A 23861-nucleotide genomic window follows, 5' to 3' on the forward strand; every position below is an offset into this window, starting at 1 on the left:
ACTCCGGCGTCCGGTGAGCCGGCGAGGGCGAGCACCTGCGGAGCCGGACGGCTCGGGCCTTGGCGGCGGCGTCCCGCCCATCTTTCGAGTGCCTTGGAATCTTGGATGTGTGGAGGGAGGTACGTCGCAAGTCGGTAACTGATAATGCCAGAGAGTGAATCGTCTCGATGACCCACTCGACTATATTTCAGAGTTCAGACTTATCCAATTCGAGTTCGGTTCTACTGAATTACGTAATTAACATGACCATGTGGGATGCGAATTGGGAAGATCATTTCTTGGGATCAAGTGGTTTTTTTTTGTGGGTGGGAGTTCTTGATCCCCATCCTATGCATGGTAAAGGAAGTGGTTTTTGTCAACAAGAAAATATTCTGGTCACCCTTAGTAATAAATCTAAATGTTTTTCTTTTGTTCCGCCTCATTTCCCACCTAGTAAGTAGTCACCCTGGAGCTGGAGCTTGCATCTATCAAGGACTAATTTTACAACCTCTGCCCTGCGGTTTTCTGGCAAGGGTTTTTGTCACTCTCCCTAAGCCTCCCTCCAGTACATTGTGACCTTTGCCATCGTCTTCTGGCTGGCCGTGGACATCCGCTTCTAGAACGATACAATCAACCCAGGCTGATCCAATCTTCAACTACAGGAGGCTACTTCTGTAGTCTGCCTCTGGACCACCCGAAGCATGAGCAGCCCTGCATGAGAGCAGAATTGTGAATCAAATATGCTTCTGTAATATTTTTCTTTCAACATACTGTAAAATGTTTCACTTAACACGATTGAATTATGGAAAGCTACTTCTAGAAGCAACTGCCGAACTTGCCCTCGGGAACAAACCCAAACAAATGCTACGTCAGTTGTGAAAAACAATGTACTGGTGAAGTGGTGATTAAATAGCTAGTATAGAAACCATAACGCAGAGATTAAGCTCATGTAGTTTGCAGCATGGCTTGCTTGAGTTTGGTCAATTTTCAGTTATTGCAGAAGTGTGCATGGGGCAATGATTGCTAAAATCATTAACGATGCATCAAGCAATTGAATTAATTAGTCCACTACGTATGGCCCATTTCTGAAATCAAGTTGTAGCCATTTTCAGTTTTCAGAAGGACATAAAAAAGCAAGAAAACTAAAAACTGTATGAGGCATATGCACGACAAATGCTCTGATCTGTATATTGGATCAAGATATAGTTCAAATCAGCAGCATGGAAATAAGTTTGAAGTGGACTCGCTCACCAATTTATATTTGCGGCCTTGATCAGAGCGGTTATAAGCTGCACCACTGGTCCTAGCTGGGGCATCGCTAGACTGTTTCTCCTCCCTCACTTTGTTAAATATGGCGCTGAAACCGTCGTCACTTACAGAGGCGTCATTCGATTCTTCCCAATCTCCAAATTTTGGCACAGCTGATCCTCTCTCAGGCTGTATGTTCAAGAAATAAATGCACATCTCTTCAGAAGTTTCAACTTTATTGTTTCAGATGAGACACACGTCAAATAGAAGTTTCAACTTTATTGTTTCAGTTCCGCTCCAACTAAATGTATCATAAGGACAATTTAGTTATGTTGTAGTACTTCAACAAAATTAAGCTTACTGTTTCATATCCACGGCCACTTGATTTCACCTTGAACCTTCCAGGTGTTGTCGGTGCGGTTGTACGGTGTTCCCATGAAAGAGATGAAACCCCTTCTTGAAGTACAATTCTTGCCTGCTGCCGACAAAGATCATCTTCTCTATTTGCACGTCTTTCATTCCTGGATTTTTGCACCACTGGATCTGACCCAGTTCTCGTGGGAGAAGCTTTAGCTGATGGTGGATCCTTGGAGAGCGCTTCGGGATCTCCCTTCTTGTAATTCTGACTAGCAGATCTGCCTGCAGATTTAGCCTTACGAGCAATAGTTGAAACTCCTTGATGCTGGTACAGTAGAGTAAAAAAATAATTGTTATCAGGCAGTTGTTGGAAAACTGATTTAACAACTAGTACTCCTTATTCTTCAAACGTAAGTAACACTGATTGGTGATTTAGCAGGTACCCAAGGTCCATGCATGTGGATTAGTGGTTTTGTAAATCTCCACTACTATTTAATGTACGTGTTCTAATACTATTTTTATTTCTAATGTAACTTCTACGTTTAACAAATAGAATTATTACATGGATTGTCAAACGTACCTCATCTGTCTGTTTGACCGGATCATTTCCCCCCCTGTATTCACTGCTAAGGGACACCTCCCGAACCTCATCGATTTCATTGGGTTGAGCAGTGACATCAACCATAGTAGACCTATTCATCAATAATTCATCTGAAAAAAATTAAAGAGTAACAGAATAGGAAATTTAGTTGTTTCAGTAAAATTATAAATTGTGAAAAGGAAAAAGTCTATTTTACTATTCCAGCATCCATTTTGTGTGCTAAACCTCCGAACCAAATTTAGGCTTGATATAATACCTCAAACTCTTTCAGTTGGTCTAGTCAACCCCTAAAGTGATTTTTTTCCATGTAGAAGTTGAGTTTTAAGTTATAGTAGTCATGAATAATATAAAGAGCATACAGAGGACAAACATGAATTTAACATAATGAATAGAAACAAGAGTTGGAATTCAATCAACAACAACGACAAACATCCCTGAGTTTGAAAAGTAAGAATGTAAGATTGAGAAATCATAATAACCTCTCAATAGTTAATAGAAAAGGCTATATGGCTTATCTGTCTATGTTAGATTTTTTAACTTTTTAGATTAGTTAGTATTACCATTGTATATTAGTAAACCTATATTTCAAATGTTAGAATTGAAATTATAAAATAAAATACGTCTTTTTTTAATCATAGACAGGCAACCATATTTTGATACATTGTTGAGCGATAGATATAGAAAACGAAACTATATTGTAAAACTATTAGAGCAATTGCGTGGCCCTTTCTGTCTAGTTTTTCTTTATATAACTGTCAATGTAACACTAACTTGATCTGTAAAATATATTTTTCCTACAAAATAAAATTTGTTATTTTTTGGTGGAGTGAAGGAGAACTACCTAACTGGGACGAACTTGGAGCCAGATCAGAAAATTGAGGAATCCTGTGAAAATAGCACCCACTTGGTTAAACACAGTTAGGGATAAGAAGAAAAACAATTAACATATCACATAGTTTCTACTTTAGTAGTCATTGGAAAATTATATAAATTTAAGATTGTAGTTGGCATTTGACATCCAAAACATACCAAGCAAATGTAGGCCATCAAGGTTGTTCACAAATCAATGTTTCAACTTTTGAATTAATTTTTTTGGTTAAACTACCCTCTCGAGATATGACTTTGATTATTACTTATATATTAATAATATTATAATTCTTATAAATATGAACACAACATGCTGTGATATTGGAAACATTTCATTCCTTGAGTTCAAATAAATCTCAGCGGTACTAAAAAAGAGAAATGTACAGAAACTCTACCATTAATTACGAAAGAGTGACCTCACTCAAGATATATATTTTGGTCGTGCACCTATATCACCGACACAAACATATTTTTGAATTTAAATGATTGCGCGCATAGTTTACTGATTATTAATGGCAAGATAATGAAACTGTAGGACCGAGAAATGCGACCAGAGGGGGGGTGAATGGGAGCCTTCGGAAATTATCGCGATCAAAAACTTCGGCTCACAATTCAAGAGTGCACCCCAACCCCAGAGTTCTAGGCGATGTGCAGAGTAGCTACAAGGGAGCTACACTAACACAAAACAAGCCTAGGAACCAAAGCGATCAAGCGCGGAAGCAATTGCACGAAAGCAGTGCAAGAACCAAGCAAGGTATATATCATCGGTTGATCCGACGCACACGTTTGAACGACGTCGGTTAAACCGGTGATACAGAGCCTGCAGCAAACAACCAGTAAGCACCGGTTGAACCGACGCTGGGTTTTGAACCTCGTCGGTTAAACCGGTGATCGAACGTCGGTTAAACCGACAAAATCGCAAACTCACGTCGGTGCAGTTGTCCAGAGGATCAACAAAATGCACCAAACCAAGCAATGAACACCGGTTAAACCGATGCTCCCAAAAACTCCATCACCGGTGCAGTTGTCCAGAGGGTTCACAGACCGAAGCAAATGAACGCCGGATGAACCGACGTTGACAAACCCTTATACACCGGTCGAACGCCCTCAACAGCAAAACCAAATTAGTGACGCCGTTTAAACCGACGTTGGGGAAACCAAAGCACCGGTGCAATCACACAAAACCCCAAAAACCCTAACCCGTGACAAAAGCACTCACCGGTTGATCCGACGCATGCGAAGGCTAGCGTCGGTTCAACCGGCGTTAAGGAAAAATCTGCCCGAGCAGAGCAGAGTTTTTCCAGCCCGCGACCTGAGAGAGATTTGACGTTTGAAAGCCCAAATCAAGTCGAAATCTAACCAAATTTCGCAGGCACGCTCACAAAGACCTTGTGAACCTACCCACCAAAGGAATTGACGATCCACTCCATGGATTGTGAGGAATCGACGAAGAACGAGGCAAGAACGGGGTTTTCAGAATTTTCCTAAAACTGAGTTCTTGAAGGCTCGCGATCTAGATGAATTCTAGCACTTGGTTAGGATGATTCTAGTCGCCAAGAAAAACCTTAAGAGCCACAGCAACAAGTAGTGGAAACACCAGAACAAGGAAATCAAGAACTAGGATGATTCATGCAAGTAGAGTTCAGATGAACATGAAACGAACCTTGATTTCAAAGCCCCGAGGGCACAAGGAGGGATGGGCCTCCTTTCCCACAAGATCTCCTTACAAGTTCTTCAAAAATCCATTCCAAGAATCCTAGAGATGGAAGGGGAGAAGAAGAACTTGAGAGAGAGAGGGCAGGGAGGAGGTGGCGCCTGGCTTTGTTCTTCTGTTCACTCCGGCCACCGCCACCCAGGGAGGGGCGCCATCCTTTTTTACTAGCCAGGCCAGCTGCCCTCCCACTTTTCCTTTCTCTCCAAGCCATCCTCTAATGACTAGACTACCCCTAAGTGCTGAAATTAAACTACAAGGCCCTTAGGGGCAAAACTGGAAAAGATACATTGAAGATCATCCGACGGCTGCGACGACTTGGAGTAGTTTGCTTCGACCCGACGCAATCTTCCCGATGTCGCCACGCGTCCTTCTGGAATCTTCGCGGGGGCAGTTTTGGGAAAACTGCCGAAACCGAGTTCGGGTGCGGTTTTTGAGGAACCGCGAAACCTTCCCGCGCGATGTTTCCAGGCACACCCGCCAAGCCCGATGACGCCACGTGTTCGACCTCCCGCCGAAACCTCTTCGACTTGGCCGACGTCGACGCATCCTGCCGTTGGTTTTTCCCGAGGTACCAACAAACTCCACGCCGTCCCGCCTTGGCGCCAGGAGTGGATCGCCTCGCGGCCCAGCAGTGGCCCAAGCATCTGGGCCGCCCTTCTCCACCGCACGGTCATCCGGTCGGGCCTCCAACGCCACCGCAAGGTCTCCCGCCTTCGCATGGTCGTCGAGCTCCCTGCCACCGCAACGCCGCCGCATGGTGCATCGGCACGCGCCACGCTCTTGTCCAAACCATCTCGCTGCAACCGCGCCATCCGTGTACCTGCACACCACAGACCAAGAACTGGCGCAATCTCCACGGAGTCGCGACTACACACTGTTAGTCCACTCCACATGTTGACAATCACTCATCACACTAAGGAGCAGGCCTCCACTGCCTCTCAATCTCCCCCTTGATGAGTGCATTGTCAACACCACACCCCACACGGGCACTGGTGAACACAAAGGATAACCAAAAAGAAATAGAAAACAAGAGAGAACTATCTCAGCGACCAAAAGCCAATGAAAGCAAGAAAAGATCACTTGAAGATAGCAAAGCCAAAAGAGTCAGCCCCTAAGACAAAGGCAACGGCTCGACGCACTGACTCCAAAACATGCTTGACCCCTCAAGAAAGAGGCAAGGCTCAACACAGCCAAGCATGTGCAAATCTGGTTCCTCCAGAAAGAGGCCAAGCTCAACGCAACCAGAAAAGAGCATGAGAAAGGCTCAAAAACTCCCCCTGAAATGCAGCTCCCCCTCACTATGCAACTCTCCCCCGATGTGTGCACACTCAAAGTCTGAATCTCTCCCTGAGATCAAACAAACAAACTCTCCCCCTTTGGACAAGGATCAAGAAATTTCACCCTAACCCCTAAGGTGAGACAAAAAAACAACATTCTCTCCCCCTTGTTGACAAGGCACACGTCAAGGAAACTCCCCCTGCCTAGATGCTCCCCCTGGAAATATGCCATGAAGTGCATGCGTGCCTAAAAGCTTCCAGGTACAGAACAAGAGCATTTGCAAGGGTCAAATCAGCACAGCTTATGAGGGTGCATATACAAAGACAATGCATGAAGAAGCTCATAAGAATATATCTATACAGATCATGAGCAAGCATTTGTCATTTGTAAAAGAAAAGCATCACCATAAAGGACCTAGCATACTAGAAGGCAAGCAAGCATGCTAGAGCTAGCAAGAACATACAGGTGAGCTACCCAAACCATATCACAGCAACTGCCACTCAAGCGGCCTTGATACCAATTGAAAACTTTCAAATTTCGGTGCCAGGGGTTGAAGGCTTGCAGGCGCTTAACTTAACGAATGTGCCAAGCCTAGGTCAAGGACCATCAGAAGCTTAAGACACCACTCTCAGTCATCCACAGCCTTGTCCAAGTTCTCCAGAGGAGCAGTCTCGATACAAGAACAGTGGTGCAAGCAATCCCACCTGGATCTTTTCACTCAAAGCAACCCAAGATAAACCAAATTGTTGGACTTTTTGAAATTAGATACCAATTAAACTATTCCAACAGAAAAGAGGGCATCTTGTTGCATGTGAGAGCAAGGGACCTAGCCACTAAGCATGATCAAGATAGCATAGGCATACAAACCTACACATGCTAGTAGCAGATCCAGAAGGTGACCATGTTTTATGATTTTCAAAGAATAAAATAGCTAAGCTCAGAGCCAATATACAACATATTCAAAGGAGCTAGCTACTCATGGTCAAAGCATATATACAACTCATAGCATAGCACAAGGCACAAGCAAATGCAGATATCATACATGAGAAGCTTAGTGCAAGTGTAATGCATATGAGCAAATGCAATGCAAGATGGTATGTACACAAAATGCAAGAAAAAGCAGAAAGAAGGAAAAACAAAACCTAAACTACAAAAACAACTACCCAACTCAAAATGGGTAGCACACGCCAAGCTCTCCCCGCAAGCGAGCATAGGTGGCTTGTTCTAGGGGCTTGGTCAAGATGTCGGCTACTTGATTTTCAGTGGGCACATGGGTCAGCTCGACATCACCCTTCTCATAGTGATCTCTCAGAAAGTGGAACCTCACGTCTATATGCTTGGAGCGAGAGTGTAGGACGGGGTTCTTGGCTAAGCTAATGGCTGAGGTGCTGTCAATGAAAATGGGAACTCTGCCATAGGTTAGGCCATAATCACTGAGAGTGTGTCTCATCCAAAGGATCTGGGAGCAACAACTAGCAGCAGCTATGTATTCGGCTTCTGTGGTGGAAAGGGCTACACTAGTTTGCTTGCGGGCAGACCAAGACACAAGAGAAGTTCCAAGAAACTGGCAAGTGCCTGAAGTCGACTTGCGATCAATCCGACACCCACCATGATCAGCATCAGAGAAGCCAACCAACGCAAGAGAAGAGGAAGAAGAGTACCATAAGCCAAACTCAGGAGTGTATCGAAGGTACCTGAAAATCCTCTTTACAGCGTTCCTGTGAGAAGTGCGCGGAGAAGCCTGGAACCTCGCGCAGAGGCAGACCGCGAACTGGATGTCGGGTCTGGTGGCCGTCAAGTACAGGAGCGAGCCGATCATGCTCCTATACTCCTTCTGGTCCACAGCAACACCTTCAGTGTCCTCATCCAGCGCCGTAGAAGTGCTCATGGGAGTCGGCATTGGACTGAGGTCCCCGAAGTCGAACTTCTTGAGCATGTCCTTGGTGTACTTGGCCTGGTGGACGAAGGTGCCATCCCGGGTTTGCTTGATGTGCAACCCGAGGAAGAACTGAAGCTCACCCATCATAGACATCTCAAACTCCCTGCTCATGTCATCAGAAAAACTAGAAACAAGAGAGTGAGAGGAGCCACCAAAGATAATGTCATCCACGTAAATCTGAACCAACAGAAAATCAGCACCACGCCTGAGGAGAAACAAAGTCTTATCTACCGATCCCATGACAAACCCCTGTTTAAGCAAAAAGGCTCTCAATCTCGCATACCAGGCTCTAGGGGCTTGCTTCAGACCATACAAAGCCTTCTGAAGCTTGAAGACTCGGTCTGGAAACTTGGGACTCTCAAAGCCAGGAGGTTGCTTCACATAGACCTCCTCCTCTATAAACCCGTTCAAAAAGGCACTCTTAACATCCATCTGATACAGCTTGAACCCCTTTGAAGCTGCAAAGGCTAAAAAGATCCTGATGGCCTCTAAACGAGCTACAGGTGCAAAGGTCTCCTCATAATCTATCCCCTCCTGCTGGCTGTAACCCTGAGCTACTAACCTAGCCTTGTTTCTCACAACCATCCCATCCTCACCCTGTTTGTTCTTGAAAACCCATTTGGTACCTATAGGGTGGCAATCTGGTGGAGGCTCTACAAGGACCCAGACTTGGTTTCGCTCAAAGTTTTCTAGCTCCTCATGCATGGCATTGACCCAGTTAGAATCAGATAAAGCATGTCCAATATCTTTGGGCTCAAAGGAGGCAACAAACGCTGAATGAGCAAAGCCAGCGATACTTGTTACCTTGGACCTCGTGGTTCGTACGTTGAGGTCACCTAACATTTGTTGAGGTGGATGACGACGCTGAATGTGTCGTGGTGCTTCTCTTGACGAAGTCGCCTCGCCACTGCCCTCAACATGGGTCCCGGAGGAAGAACCTTGAGCTGGACGTGGATCGGCCGTAGTCGAAGCTGTGGGGAGCGGGCCGCCATCATCGTCAGAACTCGAATCTCCAGGAAGTGGGCCTGCAGCCGGCGCAGGGACACCACCATCATCCTCAAAGGCCTCAGGCTCATCCTCATCCTCAAAGATGTCCTGGCCAAACTCATCATCACCTTTCCTCTGCTGTTATCCCCGAAGGTGATGTACTCTTTGTCCTTCATCGGGGTGAGGCTGGAGAACCATCTGTGACTTCCGGTCATGTGGCGCGAACAACCGGAGTCCATGAGCCATATGTCCTCCAGGCCTCGAGTGTCCTGCTCAGTAAGAAGAGAAAGAGCGGGCAAATGGCCCGACACTGGGGTTAGCACAGAAAGAAGCAAACCAGTGTCGTGCCATCTGCTCGAAAGCAGGGTAAGTATCCTCAAACGAAAACTGTGGCTGGCGACCACCACGCTGAGGAAAACGTGGTGCGCCTCCGCCACCAAAGCTTCGGCCTCGCTGACCACCACCGAAGGCACGGTGTGGAACAGGGCCGGCAAAACCACCAACAGGAGCACGGTAACCACCACCGCCTCCCCCTCCTCCACCTACACGACGTGGCCTGGCATCCCGCCTCTGCCCACGTCGAGCTGGAGTGTGTCCACCTGTAGCCTGGTGGAACACTTCCGGAGCACGCCTCTCAGACTGCCTGCGCTCAAACCTCAACCTCCGGAAGCAAAATTCTGCCAAGTGACCCTCCCTTTCGCACCACTCACACAGGTAAGGCTCTCTCTTGTGTGTAGGCTGTGGTGTAGAAGCTGGGGCTCTCTGAGGAACTCTGGGGGGCTGAGTCCTCACCTTGGGCTTAGGAATTGGCTTACCACTAGGAGGGAGTGTATCCAGTCGGTTCTTGAGATGGTTAGGCTTGGGAACCCACACTGGATTTTTAGGTGGAGCTTTAGGTGGCTCAGTGAGGATTCCGTCCTTAACTGGTGCTGGCTTAGGAACTGGTGAAGCTGTGGAAGAGAGTACATTCACACTCGGCTCAAGTATCTCACCAATCTTACCATAGGGTTGGACAAAGTCAGCAGGAGTAAAAGCAAAACCAACCCCAACACCATCAGGACGCTTAAACTGCTGAACCATCATGCCCAACTGAGGCTCGCGGGCGGACACCCAACTGAGAATCTCCCGAAGGTGGGAGTTCTCCTCCTCCATCCGGGTCTTATCCTTCCGTGCCTCCTCAAGCTCAGAGATCAGGCTTGGGCACACAGTACAATCAGCAGAGCAAGAGCTAGGAACTGCGGATTTCTCCAACTTCCTCAAAGCAACATTCTTCTCCTTAAGCTCTTCTCTAAGTGCTGGGCACTCCTTGCAAGCACCCAAGAGGGTAGGCCGAGACTTGAGCTCATCCATGGCCTTCTTGCCCTCCTCGAGCTTGAGCAAGTTTTCATCATACTTGCTCCTGAGCTCGGACAGGTCAGACATCAAACCGATGCACTGACTGCACTCATCCTCCTCAACACAATCCTCCACTACGGGGGAAGACTGAGCAATCTCTAAAGCTAACTTAGCTTCCTTCAGCTCCTGTCTCAACGCCCTAAACTGCCTCTTAGCATCCTTAATGATCAAATCCTGATTATCTAAAGCAGTGTAAAGATCCTCCAACTCCTCAGGAGTGGGGTGCTCAGGACGTACCTCAGAGCTTGACTCTAGCTGAGGTGCAAGCTCTGCAGTAGTGGAAGGAGTTCCGTTGGCGTCGGAGTCGATGGCCATGGTGCAGAGACCGGCCGCCTTCCCAGCATGAAGGCAAAGGCCAGTGAAGCCCTCTGTGGCCTTCTTCTTGGAGCTCCGCTTCTTTTCGCCGCGGTGGTGTGAGTCGGAATCACTGGAGCTAGATGAGGACGAAGACGTCGAACTCTGGCTGGTGGAGGAGTGATCCTCGCTCTGGGCGACGAACGCCTGCTTGTCCTTGTACTTGCCGACGTTCTTCTTCTTCCGCTCGTGGTGCCGCTTGGAACGTCCGCCATTCTTCTTGTGGGAGTGCCCACTCTTGTGCTTGTGGCGGTGCTCGCGGTACTCCTCGTGCTTGGAGCGGCCGTCATCATCCCTGGAACTCTTCTTCCTGGGGCACTCGGCGGCGAAGTGGCCGGTCTTGCCGCAGTTGAAGCAGGTCTTCGCTCGTACTTGTCTGTTGTTGAAGGCACGCTGGAACTTGTGGATGATCAATGCAAGCTCCTCGTTTCCCAGCACCTCCAGCTGCTCATCTGTCACAGACACAAGAGAAGACAAGCAAAGACCTCCAAGAGAAGGATCAGGGTTAGCTCCAGAGTTGCCTACCAGGGCCATAGACTTGGAGGCGAAGGCATCAGCATGATTGCCTTCCATCTTAGCTCGAGAGAGCTTCTCCACCTCCGAAGCCTTGAGCTTACTGAACAGCTCATCCACAGTGAGGGTCTCATAGCTAGCAGACTCTATGATAGTCTGGACCTTCACCTCCCAGACCTTGCGATCAAGAGCATAGAGAAGCTTCATAGCCTTCTCATGATCGGAGTAGCCCTGGGTACCCTGTGGCTGGTTCGCACGCACCTTGTTCACAATCGACTGAAAACGACTGAACATGGTGTCGATGCTCTCACCCGGCAACTGAGAAAAGTTCTCGTACTCCCGCCGGTGAGTCTCATACAGCCTCGACTTGACATGGTTGGTTCCTTCATGGAAATTGGCCAACCGTGTCCAGATCTCCCGAGCTGTGAGAAGGTCGCTGACACGATCGAACTCAGGACGAGAGAGACAGGCTATGAGAGCGTTGTACGCCTTGCTATTGACCTCATGTCTCCTAACCTGAAGCTCGGTCGTGCGAATCGCAAGGTTCACATAATCAGGGTCCACGCAAATCTCCCAGACCTCGGAACCTAGACTCAAAAGATAGGCACGCATGCGCACCTTCCAATAGTCGTAATCGGATCCATCGAAGATCGGGGGTTTGCCCGGTGAACCCATGGTCGCACAACGGTTTCGAACCGAAGAAGGCTATAGAGAAACCGTCCCGGCTCTGATACCAATTGTAGGACCGAGAAATGCGACCAGAGGGGGGGTGAATGGGAGCCTTCGGAAATTATCGCGATCAAAAACTTCGGCTCACAATTCAAGAGTGCACCCCAACCCCAGAGTTCTAGGCGATGTGCAGAGTAGCTACAAGGGAGCTACACTAACACAAAACAAGCCTAGGAACCAAAGCGATCAAGCGCGGAAGCAATTGCACGAAAGCAGTGCAAGAACCAAGCAAGGTATATATCATCGGTTGATCCGACGCACACGTTTGAACGACGTCGGTTAAACCGGTGATACAGAGCCTGCAGCAAACAACCAGTAAGCACCGGTTGAACCGACGCTGGGTTTTGAACCTCGTCGGTTAAACCGGTGATCGAACGTCGGTTAAACCGACAAAATCGCAAACTCACGTCGGTGCAGTTGTCCAGAGGATCAACAAAATGCACCAAACCAAGCAATGAACACCGGTTAAACCGATGCTCCCAAAAACTCCATCACCGGTGCAGTTGTCCAGAGGGTTCACAGACCGAAGCAAATGAACGCCGGATGAACCGACGTTGACAAACCCTTATACACCGGTCGAACGCCCTCAACAGCAAAACCAAATTAGTGACGCCGTTTAAACCGACGTTGGGGAAACCAAAGCACCGGTGCAATCACACAAAACCCCAAAAACCCTAACCCGTGACAAAAGCACTCACCGGTTGATCCGACGCATGCGAAGGCTAGCGTCGGTTCAACCGGCGTTAAGGAAAAATCTGCCCGAGCAGAGCAGAGTTTTTCCAGCCCGCGACCTGAGAGAGATTTGACGTTTGAAAGCCCAAATCAAGTCGAAATCTAACCAAATTTCGCAGGCACGCTCACAAAGACCTTGTGAACCTACCCACCAAAGGAATTGACGATCCACTCCATGGATTGTGAGGAATCGACGAAGAACGAGGCAAGAACGGGGTTTTCAGAATTTTCCTAAAACTGAGTTCTTGAAGGCTCGCGATCTAGATGAATTCTAGCACTTGGTTAGGATGATTCTAGTCGCCAAGAAAAACCTTAAGAGCCACAGCAACAAGTAGTGGAAACACCAGAACAAGGAAATCAAGAACTAGGATGATTCATGCAAGTAGAGTTCAGATGAACATGAAACGAACCTTGATTTCAAAGCCCCGAGGGCACAAGGAGGGATGGGCCTCCTTTCCCACAAGATCTCCTTACAAGTTCTTCAAAAATCCATTCCAAGAATCCTAGAGATGGAAGGGGAGAAGAAGAACTTGAGAGAGAGAGGGCAGGGAGGAGGTGGCGCCTGGCTTTGTTCTTCTGTTCACTCCGGCCACCGCCACCCAGGGAGGGGCGCCATCCTTTTTTACTAGCCAGGCCAGCTGCCCTCCCACTTTTCCTTTCTCTCCAAGCCATCCTCTAATGACTAGACTACCCCTAAGTGCTGAAATTAAACTACAAGGCCCTTAGGGGCAAAACTGGAAAAGATACATTGAAGATCATCCGACGGCTGCGACGACTTGGAGTAGTTTGCTTCGACCCGACGCAATCTTCCCGATGTCGCCACGCGTCCTTCTGGAATCTTCGCGGGGGCAGTTTTGGGAAAACTGCCGAAACCGAGTTCGGGTGCGGTTTTTGAGGAACCGCGAAACCTTCCCGCGCGATGTTTCCAGGCACACCCGCCAAGCCCGATGACGCCACGTGTTCGACCTCCCGCCGAAACCTCTTCGACTTGGCCGACGTCGACGCATCCTGCCGTTGGTTTTTCCCGAGGTACCAACAAACTCCACGCCGTCCCGCCTTGGCGCCAGGAGTGGATCGCCTCGCGGCCCAGCAGTGGCCCAAGCATCTGGGCCGCCCTTCTCCACCGCACGGTCATCCGGTCGGGCCTCCAACGCCACCGCAAGGTCTCCCGCCTTCGCATGGTCGTCGAGCTCCCTGCCACCGCAACGCCGCCGCATGGTGCATCGGCACGCGCCACGCTCTTGTCCAAACCATCTCGCTGCAACCGCGCCATCCGTGTACCTGCACACCACAGACCAAGAACTGGCGCAATCTCCACGGAGTCGCGACTACACACTGTTAGTCCACTCCACATGTTGACAATCACTCATCACACTAAGGAGCAGGCCTCCACTGCCTCTCAGAAACTGTCTCCACAAATACTATAATCGTTCATATGGATTTCAAATATATATCGTAGTGATTCAAATTACAAAATCAGTACTGATGAAGACATATTAAAAACAATAATTCTCACTTCTACTGTTAATCTAAAAAAGGGTTTCTTATGTTATGTTGGTAAAAAGCAGTAGAAAGGACAAATATTTTATTTACAAGACTTCAAAGAATTTTTTAGGAAAATATAGGCACGTACTCTTCCTCAAAGGTGTTTGCCCTTCGTACACTGAAGCTTAGATGCCTTGAATGCTTGCTAATGGTTTCCTTGAGTACAGATTCCGCGGCCATCTTGTCGGATTCCTCTGCACCGGGAGCTGCCCCAACTCGTACATCGATCTCTTGGAGGTTTGACAAGTGCTCAATGCCGGTGAGCATATCACCGTACTGCTCTCCACTGTGGGCATTGAATTCTAGTTTGAGCCTCCATAGGTTTGGAATTGCTTCTGCTTGAAAGGCGAGGCGCAGAACGCCACATCTGAATTTGAGATACTTTAGAACTGGGAATGCAGCGCAGTTGAAGATAATGCTTTGTGCAGTTGGTTGCCTGACATACAATGAGAGAATAGTGAGTGCCTTTAATCCAGCAATTCTGTTGACATCATCCCTCCTAAGTTTCCTAACAACAATTTTCAGAATGCATAGCTTTTGGAGCTGTCCAATCCATTCAGGAAGTCTTGAAAAGAGGCAAATGGGAGGCAACAGTTTGAGTTTCTCAAGGAAAACGGGTGGAGAAGATACTATAAGTGAGCAGTCTGTGTAAATGCTTGGGCACGAAACTCCTGGAGCAAGGGTAAGAGTTTTTAGGTTTTCATGTCTCCCAATCAAAGAGGCTAGAGCAATCAAGTTTCTCTCCAGATGGTCAGACTGTGCTGTACAACAGGTTATATGCAGTTCACGCAGGTTCGTCATCTCACCAAGGGTCCATACATTGTCTTCAGAATTACTGCTCAGGTCAAAAGACTGCAATGTGCGTAGGGATCTCAGTTGGCCAACATAATCGGGCAGCTTTAAATTACCTTGAAGGTGGAGGTGCAGCAGTTTTGGGAGGTGAACAATATCGGTTGGAACAGTCAATACACTTGCATATATTTCCAGTGTTTCCAAATATTTTAGTCCTCGCATCTTTACTGGTAGCTTTATAATGAAGTCAGTTGTAACCCGGAAGTACCTCAGCTGCAACAATATGCAAATTCCACTTAGGTCGAACATTTCTCGATCACCCCAAAATTCAAGGACTAAGACTCTAAGTAGCTTGAACTCCATAATGGAAGGCAGACACTCAACTAGTCCATAAAAGGTGAGTGATCGAACTGTTGATAGTGTGAAGCCTGCAGGCTTGGTTGCATATTTAGCATTGCTGAAGCTGAGAGACAGTCGCCGGACCTTTGCAGAGAGCTTTGGAATAGTTTCAGAGTAGTCTATTACCGTGGTGAAATTCTCTTCTACGGACTTGCGCCTCATAACGTCAAATATAGTGGAGTGCACTGTATAGACCATCACTTCATCTGCGAGACCGATATGATTACTCTGCACAAGTCCCCTGGTGACAAGCTCATCAAAATAGCACTCTGCAACTTCGTTGGGACCTTTACCTGCCACTGCACTGATAAAACCTTCGGCAATCCACTGCTTCACCAAATCAGTCTTCAAGAATGTATACCCTTCAGGATACAAACTAAAATATAGTAGGCATGTCTTCAATTGTTGAGATAGACTATAGTAGCTCAGGCTTATTATTTCGTTTAGCATGTCTTCCGAAGAAAGACCATTTATGGGAGACAAACATTCTTTAACATGGCTCCAGAGCTCTGGGTTCTCTGGTTGAGATGCAAAAACACTAGCTATGATAGTGGTTGCTAGTGGCAGACCACTGCATTTTCTTATAATGTCTTCTGAATATTTCTTCAGTTGTTCAGAGAAAACAGGCTTGGAGCCAAAGACTCTGTTGTAGAACAAGTCCATGGAGTCATCGATGCTCAGCGGCTCCATCTTAAAAATACCTACTTGGGCATGAAAATGAGAGTCCAAATCCAATGATGACTCAGGTGCCCAAGTAATACCTGCATTGGATTGATAGTCACAGCACTCCAGAGCAACCTCCTCAGTATCTGTCGTTATCAGTACTCTACTACAATGAGCACCCTCCGGAAAAGCATTTCTAATAATATCCCAAGATGTTGTTTCCCATAAACCATCAATAACAATGAAATACCTACCGAATAATGCAAATATAAGAGTTACGTTCGGCAGGACCAATACACACAAGTACAGAAATACCACAATGGAGCATGGCCAAAGCTATGAAACATAAAGATGATATTTTGCATTGGTTGCCTTGGTGTTCTAGTATACGTTTTAAACTAGAACCACTACTACCCTTTGGTCTGATCTGACAAACTTGGATGCATAGTTTGTAAAGTCCGAAGCTGATTTGGCCTCAGGCAATTAGGTTCTCAAGTCCAAACAAATGGAGGATTGTAAACACGCTTTAAACATTTTCTTTCAAGCACGGAGTTTGTTAGAAGAAAAACGATAAGCCTCACATCAATAATCAGATCTATGCTCTTCATTTTTCAAATTTTCTTCATCTTTCTGCTAGCTGTCAGAATTTCCTATGCTGCTTAGCTGCTATTACTATAATGAGTATAACGAATCTGAATATTGGAGTTGTGTACACAAGTCTAGTTAATTGAGAATTGGCTCTGGCTTCTGGGTCACTAAACAGATTCATCTCAATTAACTAAACATCTGAACGAATTGATGCAAAGAGCGCGTTAAAGAACAAGCCTAACATACATACCTCTTCTGCTGAAGATGTGTTCTAAGGTTGTCAACGAGCTCCTGCACGGGGAGACCGCAAGGTGGTCGTTGATGGCGCCGGACTTGAGAGATCATGCTCCGGAGAAGCCTCCTTGCATCAGGCACCCTTGACGCCCGCACAAAGGCTCGACGCTCGAACTGCCCTCCAATTTCACGGTACACTTGTTGGGCAAGCGTACTCTTACCAACGCCGGCAGGTCCAAGAATGGACACCACTTTCAGCCGCTCTTCGGCGGCGTCGTCGGCGTTGCTAAGCGGCTTGAGCCACCTGATCAGTTCACCTCTTGATTCATCGATACCAACAAGAAGGTCTGTGGCCTTCTTCCCGTTGAAACACTGAAGCTGGTCCTGCCCATCATCGACTGCCGTGCAGCTTGGATCTGATGCCCAGCGCGACAGCTCGTACCTCTCATGCCGTTCACGGGCCTGCTTCACAAGATTCCCGAACTGTTTGAGCACAGTGAGTATCTCTTTGTTCATCTTGCGGCTGCCCGTCGTGTTGGGGCGCATCGTGCTGTCAACATAATCCTCCATGTCGTAGGACAGCTCGCGCACCTCACTCATCCAGCGCCTGACCATCGCGTTGGTGCCTTCCAACCTTGACAGATCCACCAGGAAGCTATTTAGCTCTTCTAGATCTTGTTTCAGATGCTCGATCCCGTCCTTCAGTGATTCGGGAAGCTGATGCTCCGGAGAGGTAAGCTGCGTATGGAGCTTCCCGAGAAGAGATCCCATGGCGCCCAACGACGAACTCATCATCCGTCCCTCCATGCCTACTGCTTGGACGAAAACCAAAGCATCAAGATTTGAGATCAGGAGGCCCTAGTTACTCACTCCACGCCATCTTGTCTTGGACCGGTACCACAGGTGCAGAGATCTGAGAGCTCAAACCCAAATGATAATAGTAGAGCTGAGAGGAGGCGAAAAGAATTGGGGATTGTTGCATGCTTGGAAAAGCGAATAACAATGCCTTCCTTAGAGCAACTCCAAAAGCACCTTTATCTCACCCCTAATATCTTATTTAGGGAGAGAATTGAAAAAAAACAAAGTCCAACAGCTCCCCCAAACCTCTCCCAAACTATTCGCGATGCGAATCCCGTCCGACTCGCCGCGCATATCTTCGCGACGCGCCTTTGCCCCCAATCGTCCCGCAGCCTCCTTTCCCGCGCGCGAGGGATCCATTCCCGTGATTTTTTTCTGGCGTGCGCCACTTCGTGGGAGCCAAAAAGCTGTTCCTCGGCGGCGGCTACGGCAGCGGCGGCGCAAGGGCGGCACATGGAGCCACCACGGCAACCTGCTCCTGTCCGGCATGGGCAAGTAAGGCACATCGGCGGGATACTTCAACGGCGCGTGCTGTCTGTCGCCGGCCAGCACCCTCAGTGGCCCGGCGACGAGCGCATCCCTCAATGGAACGGCGGCTGCAGAAATTTGGAGAGGCCCAACGATGGCGACTTCGATCTGCCCGGTGGTGGTGACATACGAGGTGATCTGCTAGGAAGAGGACAACCCCGTCCTCCGATTGCAGCCCTTGCCGGCAATGATTCGGACTCCCTGTCGGCGGCGCCGTACCCATCCTGCGACGACCACTCTGCTGCCTTCGAACAAGAGGCCAACGGCAACCCATTTGTGAATGGTATGGATCATAAGCTCTTGAACTCAATTCCATGTGAGACTAGAAACTCCGTGCGAGCCGCTCGGTCCCCCTCTGTTCGTCTCTGTTCCTTGCCTTCCTTCTCTGAACGGCTGAATCTGAGTTATGTACTTATGTGCTCCCTTTTTCTCTAGATTCTATGTGCCTACTTCGAAAGATTAGAAAATAAAAGTTGTAGAGGACACTTTTATCTACGGTTTTTATTATCTTCGCTTTGTATGAATCGGCCTCTAACTTGATCAAAGTCGGCTCTGAATCAGGTCGGTTAAACTGAAAAACATAGCTTTCAGTTAACTTGCTCAAGTCTGAACCTGGCTGTCTACACAGAGTTCAGAACAATTGCAGAGTTTTAGCTAACTCCTTTAATTTGGCTTATTTTGAATTCGAATTTGAACACCCTGCAATTAATGGTAACACTTATCACTGTGCTTTCTTCATGCTACCTTGTTTATACAGCATGACAAGAGTTATGCAATTAACAGTAATATCTGAAAGTGCTTTCTTCATGCTACCTTGTGACAATGCATATATGTTCGTGCTATATTTAAGCTTTTACTGAAAACTTATCACTGAGTAAATACTTACAGGAAATGGATATTATTCCAACATGATGATGGATGAAACTAATCTAGGTGATTTTGATAATTATGGCAACACCTATGCTGACCAACAGTCACAGGCAACGCAAGTTGGTCCAGCAGCCCCCTCCGTGAGGCCAAACCATAAGAGATCAAAGAATTTCAGTGACCACGAAGATGAGGTTTTGGTTTCAAGCTGGCTGAATATAAGCTTGGATCCAGTCGTAGGCAAAGATCAAAAGGGTGGCAGGTATTGGTCTCGTATCTATGAGTACTTTCATGAACACAAGACATGCTCCTCAAAGCGTACCATTAATTCTCTCATGCACCGGTGGGAGACCATACAAAAATGTGTGAACAAGTTTTGTGGATGTCTAACACGGATTGAGTTAAGACGTCAGAGTGGTACTACAATGCAAGACAAGGTACTTACTCATTTTCTAACATGGATTTGTTTCGTCTATTTTATTTTTATATCTCATAAATGAAAATCCCTTGGATGTTGCTGTGTCCAGGTTGCAGAGGCATGTGCCTTGTACAAGTCTGAAGATGAACATGGCAAAGCATTTCAGTTCATGCATTGCTGGAATAAGCTGAGAACACAACCAAAATGGCTTGCTAAAATTGATGAATTGGCTGCTGGTAAAACATCTAACAAGAAGCAGAAGACAAGCTCTACTGCTGATCCGAGTGCAGCTTTACCAAGTGAAACAGAACCAGGTGCAGTTGAAGGCCTAGAGGCTTGTGCATTGACAAGGCCAATAGGTAAGAAGGCGGCAAAAGCAGCATTGCTGCAAGAGAAGAAAAAAAGTGTGACAGCAACCTTAGAAAATATGTGGGCACAGAAGAAAGAAACTGATGGGGAGAAAGAGCTAAAGAAAGAAGAGAGGTTCAATAAAGCATTTGCTCTTGAACAGGATCGAGTTGCAAATGAAAAACTACTTCTCCAAGTGAGGAGTCAGGAAGTTGAGGTGAGGAGTCAGGAGGTCCAGTTGCAGAAAAAGAGGGATGAAGAGAGGATTATGACCATGGACCTTACTGCCATGCCAGATGATGACCTAAAGAAATACTACATGTGCTTGCGGGCTAAGATCATGAGCCGAGTACTTAAGTAGACTTCTGTTCTTCTAAATAGTATTGGTAGCTACTGTGATGTTTTTCCCATTTGGTACTATGTGATGTTGGAACTTAATTGGTATTTGAATCTTCTAAAGAGTACTAGTGGCTACTGAGATGTTATTGTCAGACAATGAATTCCAAAAAAGCTATTCATGGTCAAAACAGCTTGGTGCCTGTAATGTGAAACAAATACTAGGTCTCATATGAATAACATTGTCTCAAGTACAAATAAATTTATAACGTAGGCATAATTATTGAAAGTAGCAAATAAATATAAACCACAGGTAATCATTTGTAGAGATCTGGATGATGTTGCCATAGGTGCTCAATGAGGTCATCTTGAAGTTGATTATGAATCTCCTTGTCCTTTATATTCTTGTAGTTTTTAATAAACTCCTCAAGTTCAGGTGTCCTATCGTGAGAAATCTTCACCTTTTCTCCCACTCCATCAAAACTTAAATCATCTTCCTCATCGCGTTCATCCTCCACTATCATATTGTGCATAATGACACAAGCCCTCATGATTTGTCCGAGGGTGTCTTCATCCCAAAATCGAGCTGGCCCCCTAACGATAGCGAAATGAGCCTGCAGAACCCCAAATGCTCGTTCCACGTCCTTCCTACAAGCTTCTTGGGCAGCTGCAAAATATTTCTTCTTGTTACCTTGTGGTTCAGGTATGGTCTTCACAAATGTGGCCCATGAGGGATATATGCCATCGGTAAGATAATAACCCAATGTATATTCATTATTATTAATGGTATAATTCACCTCTGGAGCTTGACCTTCGGCTAGCCGTGCAAATAAAGATGACCGGTGCAAAACGTTGATGTCATTGTGGGAACCTGGCATCCCAAAGAAAGCATGCCAAATCCAAAGATCTTTATCGGCAACAGCTTCAAGTATAATTGTAGGCTCATGCACATGCCCGGTGTACATACCTTGCCATGCTGAAGGACAATTTTTCCACCTCCAATGCATACAATCAATCGACCCAAGCATATCGGGAAAACCTCTATTCTCTCCAGTTGCAAGTAATCTAGTGGTATCATCTTCATTAGGTGATCTCAAGTACTCATCTCCGAAAACCTCCACAACAGCACTGACAAACCTTCTCAGACTCTCAATAGCAGTACTTTCACCAATACGGACATAATCATCTGTAGCATCAGCTGCTACTCCATAAGTTAACATCCGAAATGCTGCGGTGATCTTTTGCAGACTAGAAAGGCCAAGTATACCGGCAGCATTTCTTTTCTGCACGAAATATTGATCGTGTTGTTCTACGGCATTCCATATGCGTACAAATAGTGTACGCCTCATTCGAAACCTGAAATTAAAAAGTGATGAGACACATATAATGGATTTATAAAAAATGATCCAAATAATTCTATTGTTTACATACCTTCGTCTAAAATAACTATGTCCGTATGTTGGATCATCTGAAAAATAATCTTGATATAACCTATGATGCCCTGCCTGTCTGTCTCGCCGAAGTACTCGATGCCCTAGGATAGAACCACGATGTCTTGTTTCATCATCAGACTCATCCGCATTCATGGCCACATGAGTAACAGAGAGGAGGAAATCATCATCGTCGTCATCTGACGACGAATCCATCACCAGCTGCATGGAAAGGCTTCGTCGACTCATATCGAATCTGTTTTACCTATCTCCAATTGGAGTTGGAGATCGCGGGGACTCCTTTTCCTATGCACGGGCGTGACCTTCTGGCGGCGGCGGCGAGGGAGATCAGAGTGCAGGTGCTGTGCGGCAATGGAGATTGGAGAGGGAAGGTGCTGTGCGTGAGGGGGCAAGCCGCAGCCCAATTATGGGCCTAATTTTAATATGGGCCTAATTATAATGATGTGGTCTTTTTTGAAATATTGGGGACTAGTTATTAGCATTTTGATGTGGGTTGATATGTTTTTGGGAGAAATGTTTTTAGGGAGAGCCCCCAATACATTGTTTTGGTGAAGAATTTTTTGGCAAACTTTTGGAGTTGCTCTTACAACCCTTCGGGGCTAATTAAACACCACTATCAGGTGACCAGTGTGAAGAGAGGTGAAACCAGCTGTGCTAACACATAAATAAATTTTCTGATGGCACACAAGGATTTTACACTACACGATTCAGTCACGAGTAAGAGATGTTTTCATATAAGTCAATCACTGCCCTTTACTAGTACTTATATAACCTATGCTGCCACAAACGTCAATCATTGCTTCTAGTAATTTTAAGAGATGTAAGTGTTAGAAGTATGCAACTCACTCTTTGAGAAGTCCAATAATTCTAAATTTAATTATATTTATAAAAATACTAATATTTATATCTTTAAATAAATCTAATATAAAAATATATTAGATGGATAATCAAATGGTATTTATTGTTATAGATATTGCTAGCTAAAATATGATATCAAAGACCATATACCTGTTGGACTTGTATGTGAGATTGGAGAAGGTAAGATGCAATATCTTATTTGTGACAAGAATGATAGTTTGCTAAGTACACACGGAGCATCTCTGAGTCTTGAAAATGAGGAAAGATCAAGGAGTTTGCTATAATTTGGGTATGATTTGGTAGATAGTCATCACATCCTGACATAAACGCGGACATCAGCGCCCGCCGGCCCGTGTTGAATATGCTATCCATGACAGCTGGCCGGATGGTCCTCTCCCACCCAGTGGCGGATCTAGAATTTCTAAATAGGGTATTCTAAAAAAAATAGCCAGCTGCAATGGTCTAAATGAAGTATTTTGGTTCAAACATACTGAGTATACATACCAAATTACCTATGCATATATTTCATTTATTTTTCTAGCAGCAGGGTATTCCTGCGAATACGAGGGCATCAATACTAGGTCCGCCCCCTGCTCCCACCATCTAAAAAAATGCAACTTATTCTCCAAGAAGTCAAATAATTTTAAATTTAATTATATTTATAAAAAATACTAATATCTATATCTTCAAATAAATCTAATATAAAAATATATTAGATGACTAATCAAATGGTATTTATTTTGCAATATAATAATTTTAATTAAATTTAAAATTATTTGATTTATGGAAAAACCATAGTTGCATTCTTTCTGGAGTACTTGGCGCAGACCACATACCTCGTTAAGTGTACCTAATAAAAATAAGATTTGTTTAGAGAATAAACAGGAGAGGACAGATAAGCAAGATGTGACAAGAAATTTAATAAATAAATAAATAAAGGGAAAAACGTACACAAGGAATAGGAACTAACAAAATAGGAACAGCACAAGCAGAACCAAAGAGCTCTGACCTCTGAGGCTCCTCTACTGAGTCGTCTCTTCCCACACGGCCTCAGCGGTGTGATTGCAGCTAATAGAATTACATATATTTGCCAGTTAAGTAGTACTTATATTTGCATTCTTTAATTAGTTCAAGTTCTAATGTAATACTCACATAGATACCGAGTAATCTTTATTCGGTTGTGACACTAGTTAATATATATATATATATATATCTTTTAATTCTGATTCATAGTTTTTCCCTTTACATCACACCTCCATTGTGTTTTACATGTGATTAAAATC

At 45.9% G+C, this 23861-nt stretch overlaps 3 protein-coding genes across 6 annotated transcripts; 1 reads left to right on the top strand and 2 right to left on the bottom strand.

Moving 5' to 3' along the window:
- Window positions 1–292: 292 nt before the first annotated feature.
- On the bottom strand, window positions 293–17922 carry LOC120643741 (disease resistance protein RGA5-like). 4 transcript variants are annotated; one of them, XR_005663154.1, is made up of 7 exons: window positions 16931–17922; window positions 14327–16342; window positions 3027–3070; window positions 2165–2276; window positions 1589–1909; window positions 1231–1416; window positions 293–690 (listed from the first exon to the last, which is right to left on the bottom strand). XR_005663154.1 is itself a non-coding variant. In XM_039920212.1 (7 exons), the coding sequence occupies exons 1-7, from the start codon at window positions 17719–17721 to the stop codon at window positions 646–648; spliced, it is 1866 nt and encodes a 621-aa protein (XP_039776146.1). In that variant the 5' UTR covers window positions 17722–17922; the 3' UTR covers window positions 293–645. The 4 variants fall into 4 exon arrangements, 3 of the variants coding, with proteins under 3 accessions (XP_039776146.1, XP_039776144.1, XP_039776145.1); XM_039920212.1 differs by having other exon boundaries at window positions 2165–2295; window positions 14327–14674; XM_039920210.1 differs by having other exon boundaries at window positions 2165–2295.
- Window positions 17923–19172: 1250 nt separating this feature from the next.
- LOC120643744 (glutathione S-transferase T3-like) lies at window positions 19173–20483 on the top strand. The gene is made up of 2 exons (XM_039920216.1): window positions 19173–19604; window positions 19695–20483. Exons 1-2 carry the CDS (start codon window positions 19209–19211, stop codon window positions 20292–20294), a joined length of 996 nt encoding a protein of 331 aa, XP_039776150.1. The 5' UTR covers window positions 19173–19208; the 3' UTR covers window positions 20295–20483.
- Window positions 20484–20586: 103 nt separating this feature from the next.
- LOC120645366 (protein ALP1-like) lies at window positions 20587–22293 on the bottom strand. Its single transcript, XM_039922158.1, has 2 exons — window positions 21701–22293; window positions 20587–21625 (listed from the first exon to the last, which is right to left on the bottom strand). The coding sequence occupies exons 1-2, from the start codon at window positions 21946–21948 to the stop codon at window positions 20587–20589; spliced, it is 1287 nt and encodes a 428-aa protein (XP_039778092.1). The 5' UTR covers window positions 21949–22293.
- Between the last annotated feature and the right edge of the window lie 1568 nt (window positions 22294–23861).

Source organism: Panicum virgatum, chromosome 8K (genome assembly GCF_016808335.1).
Source record: "Panicum virgatum strain AP13 chromosome 8K, P.virgatum_v5, whole genome shotgun sequence".
Classification (NCBI taxonomy): Eukaryota; Viridiplantae; Streptophyta; class Magnoliopsida; order Poales; family Poaceae; genus Panicum; species Panicum virgatum.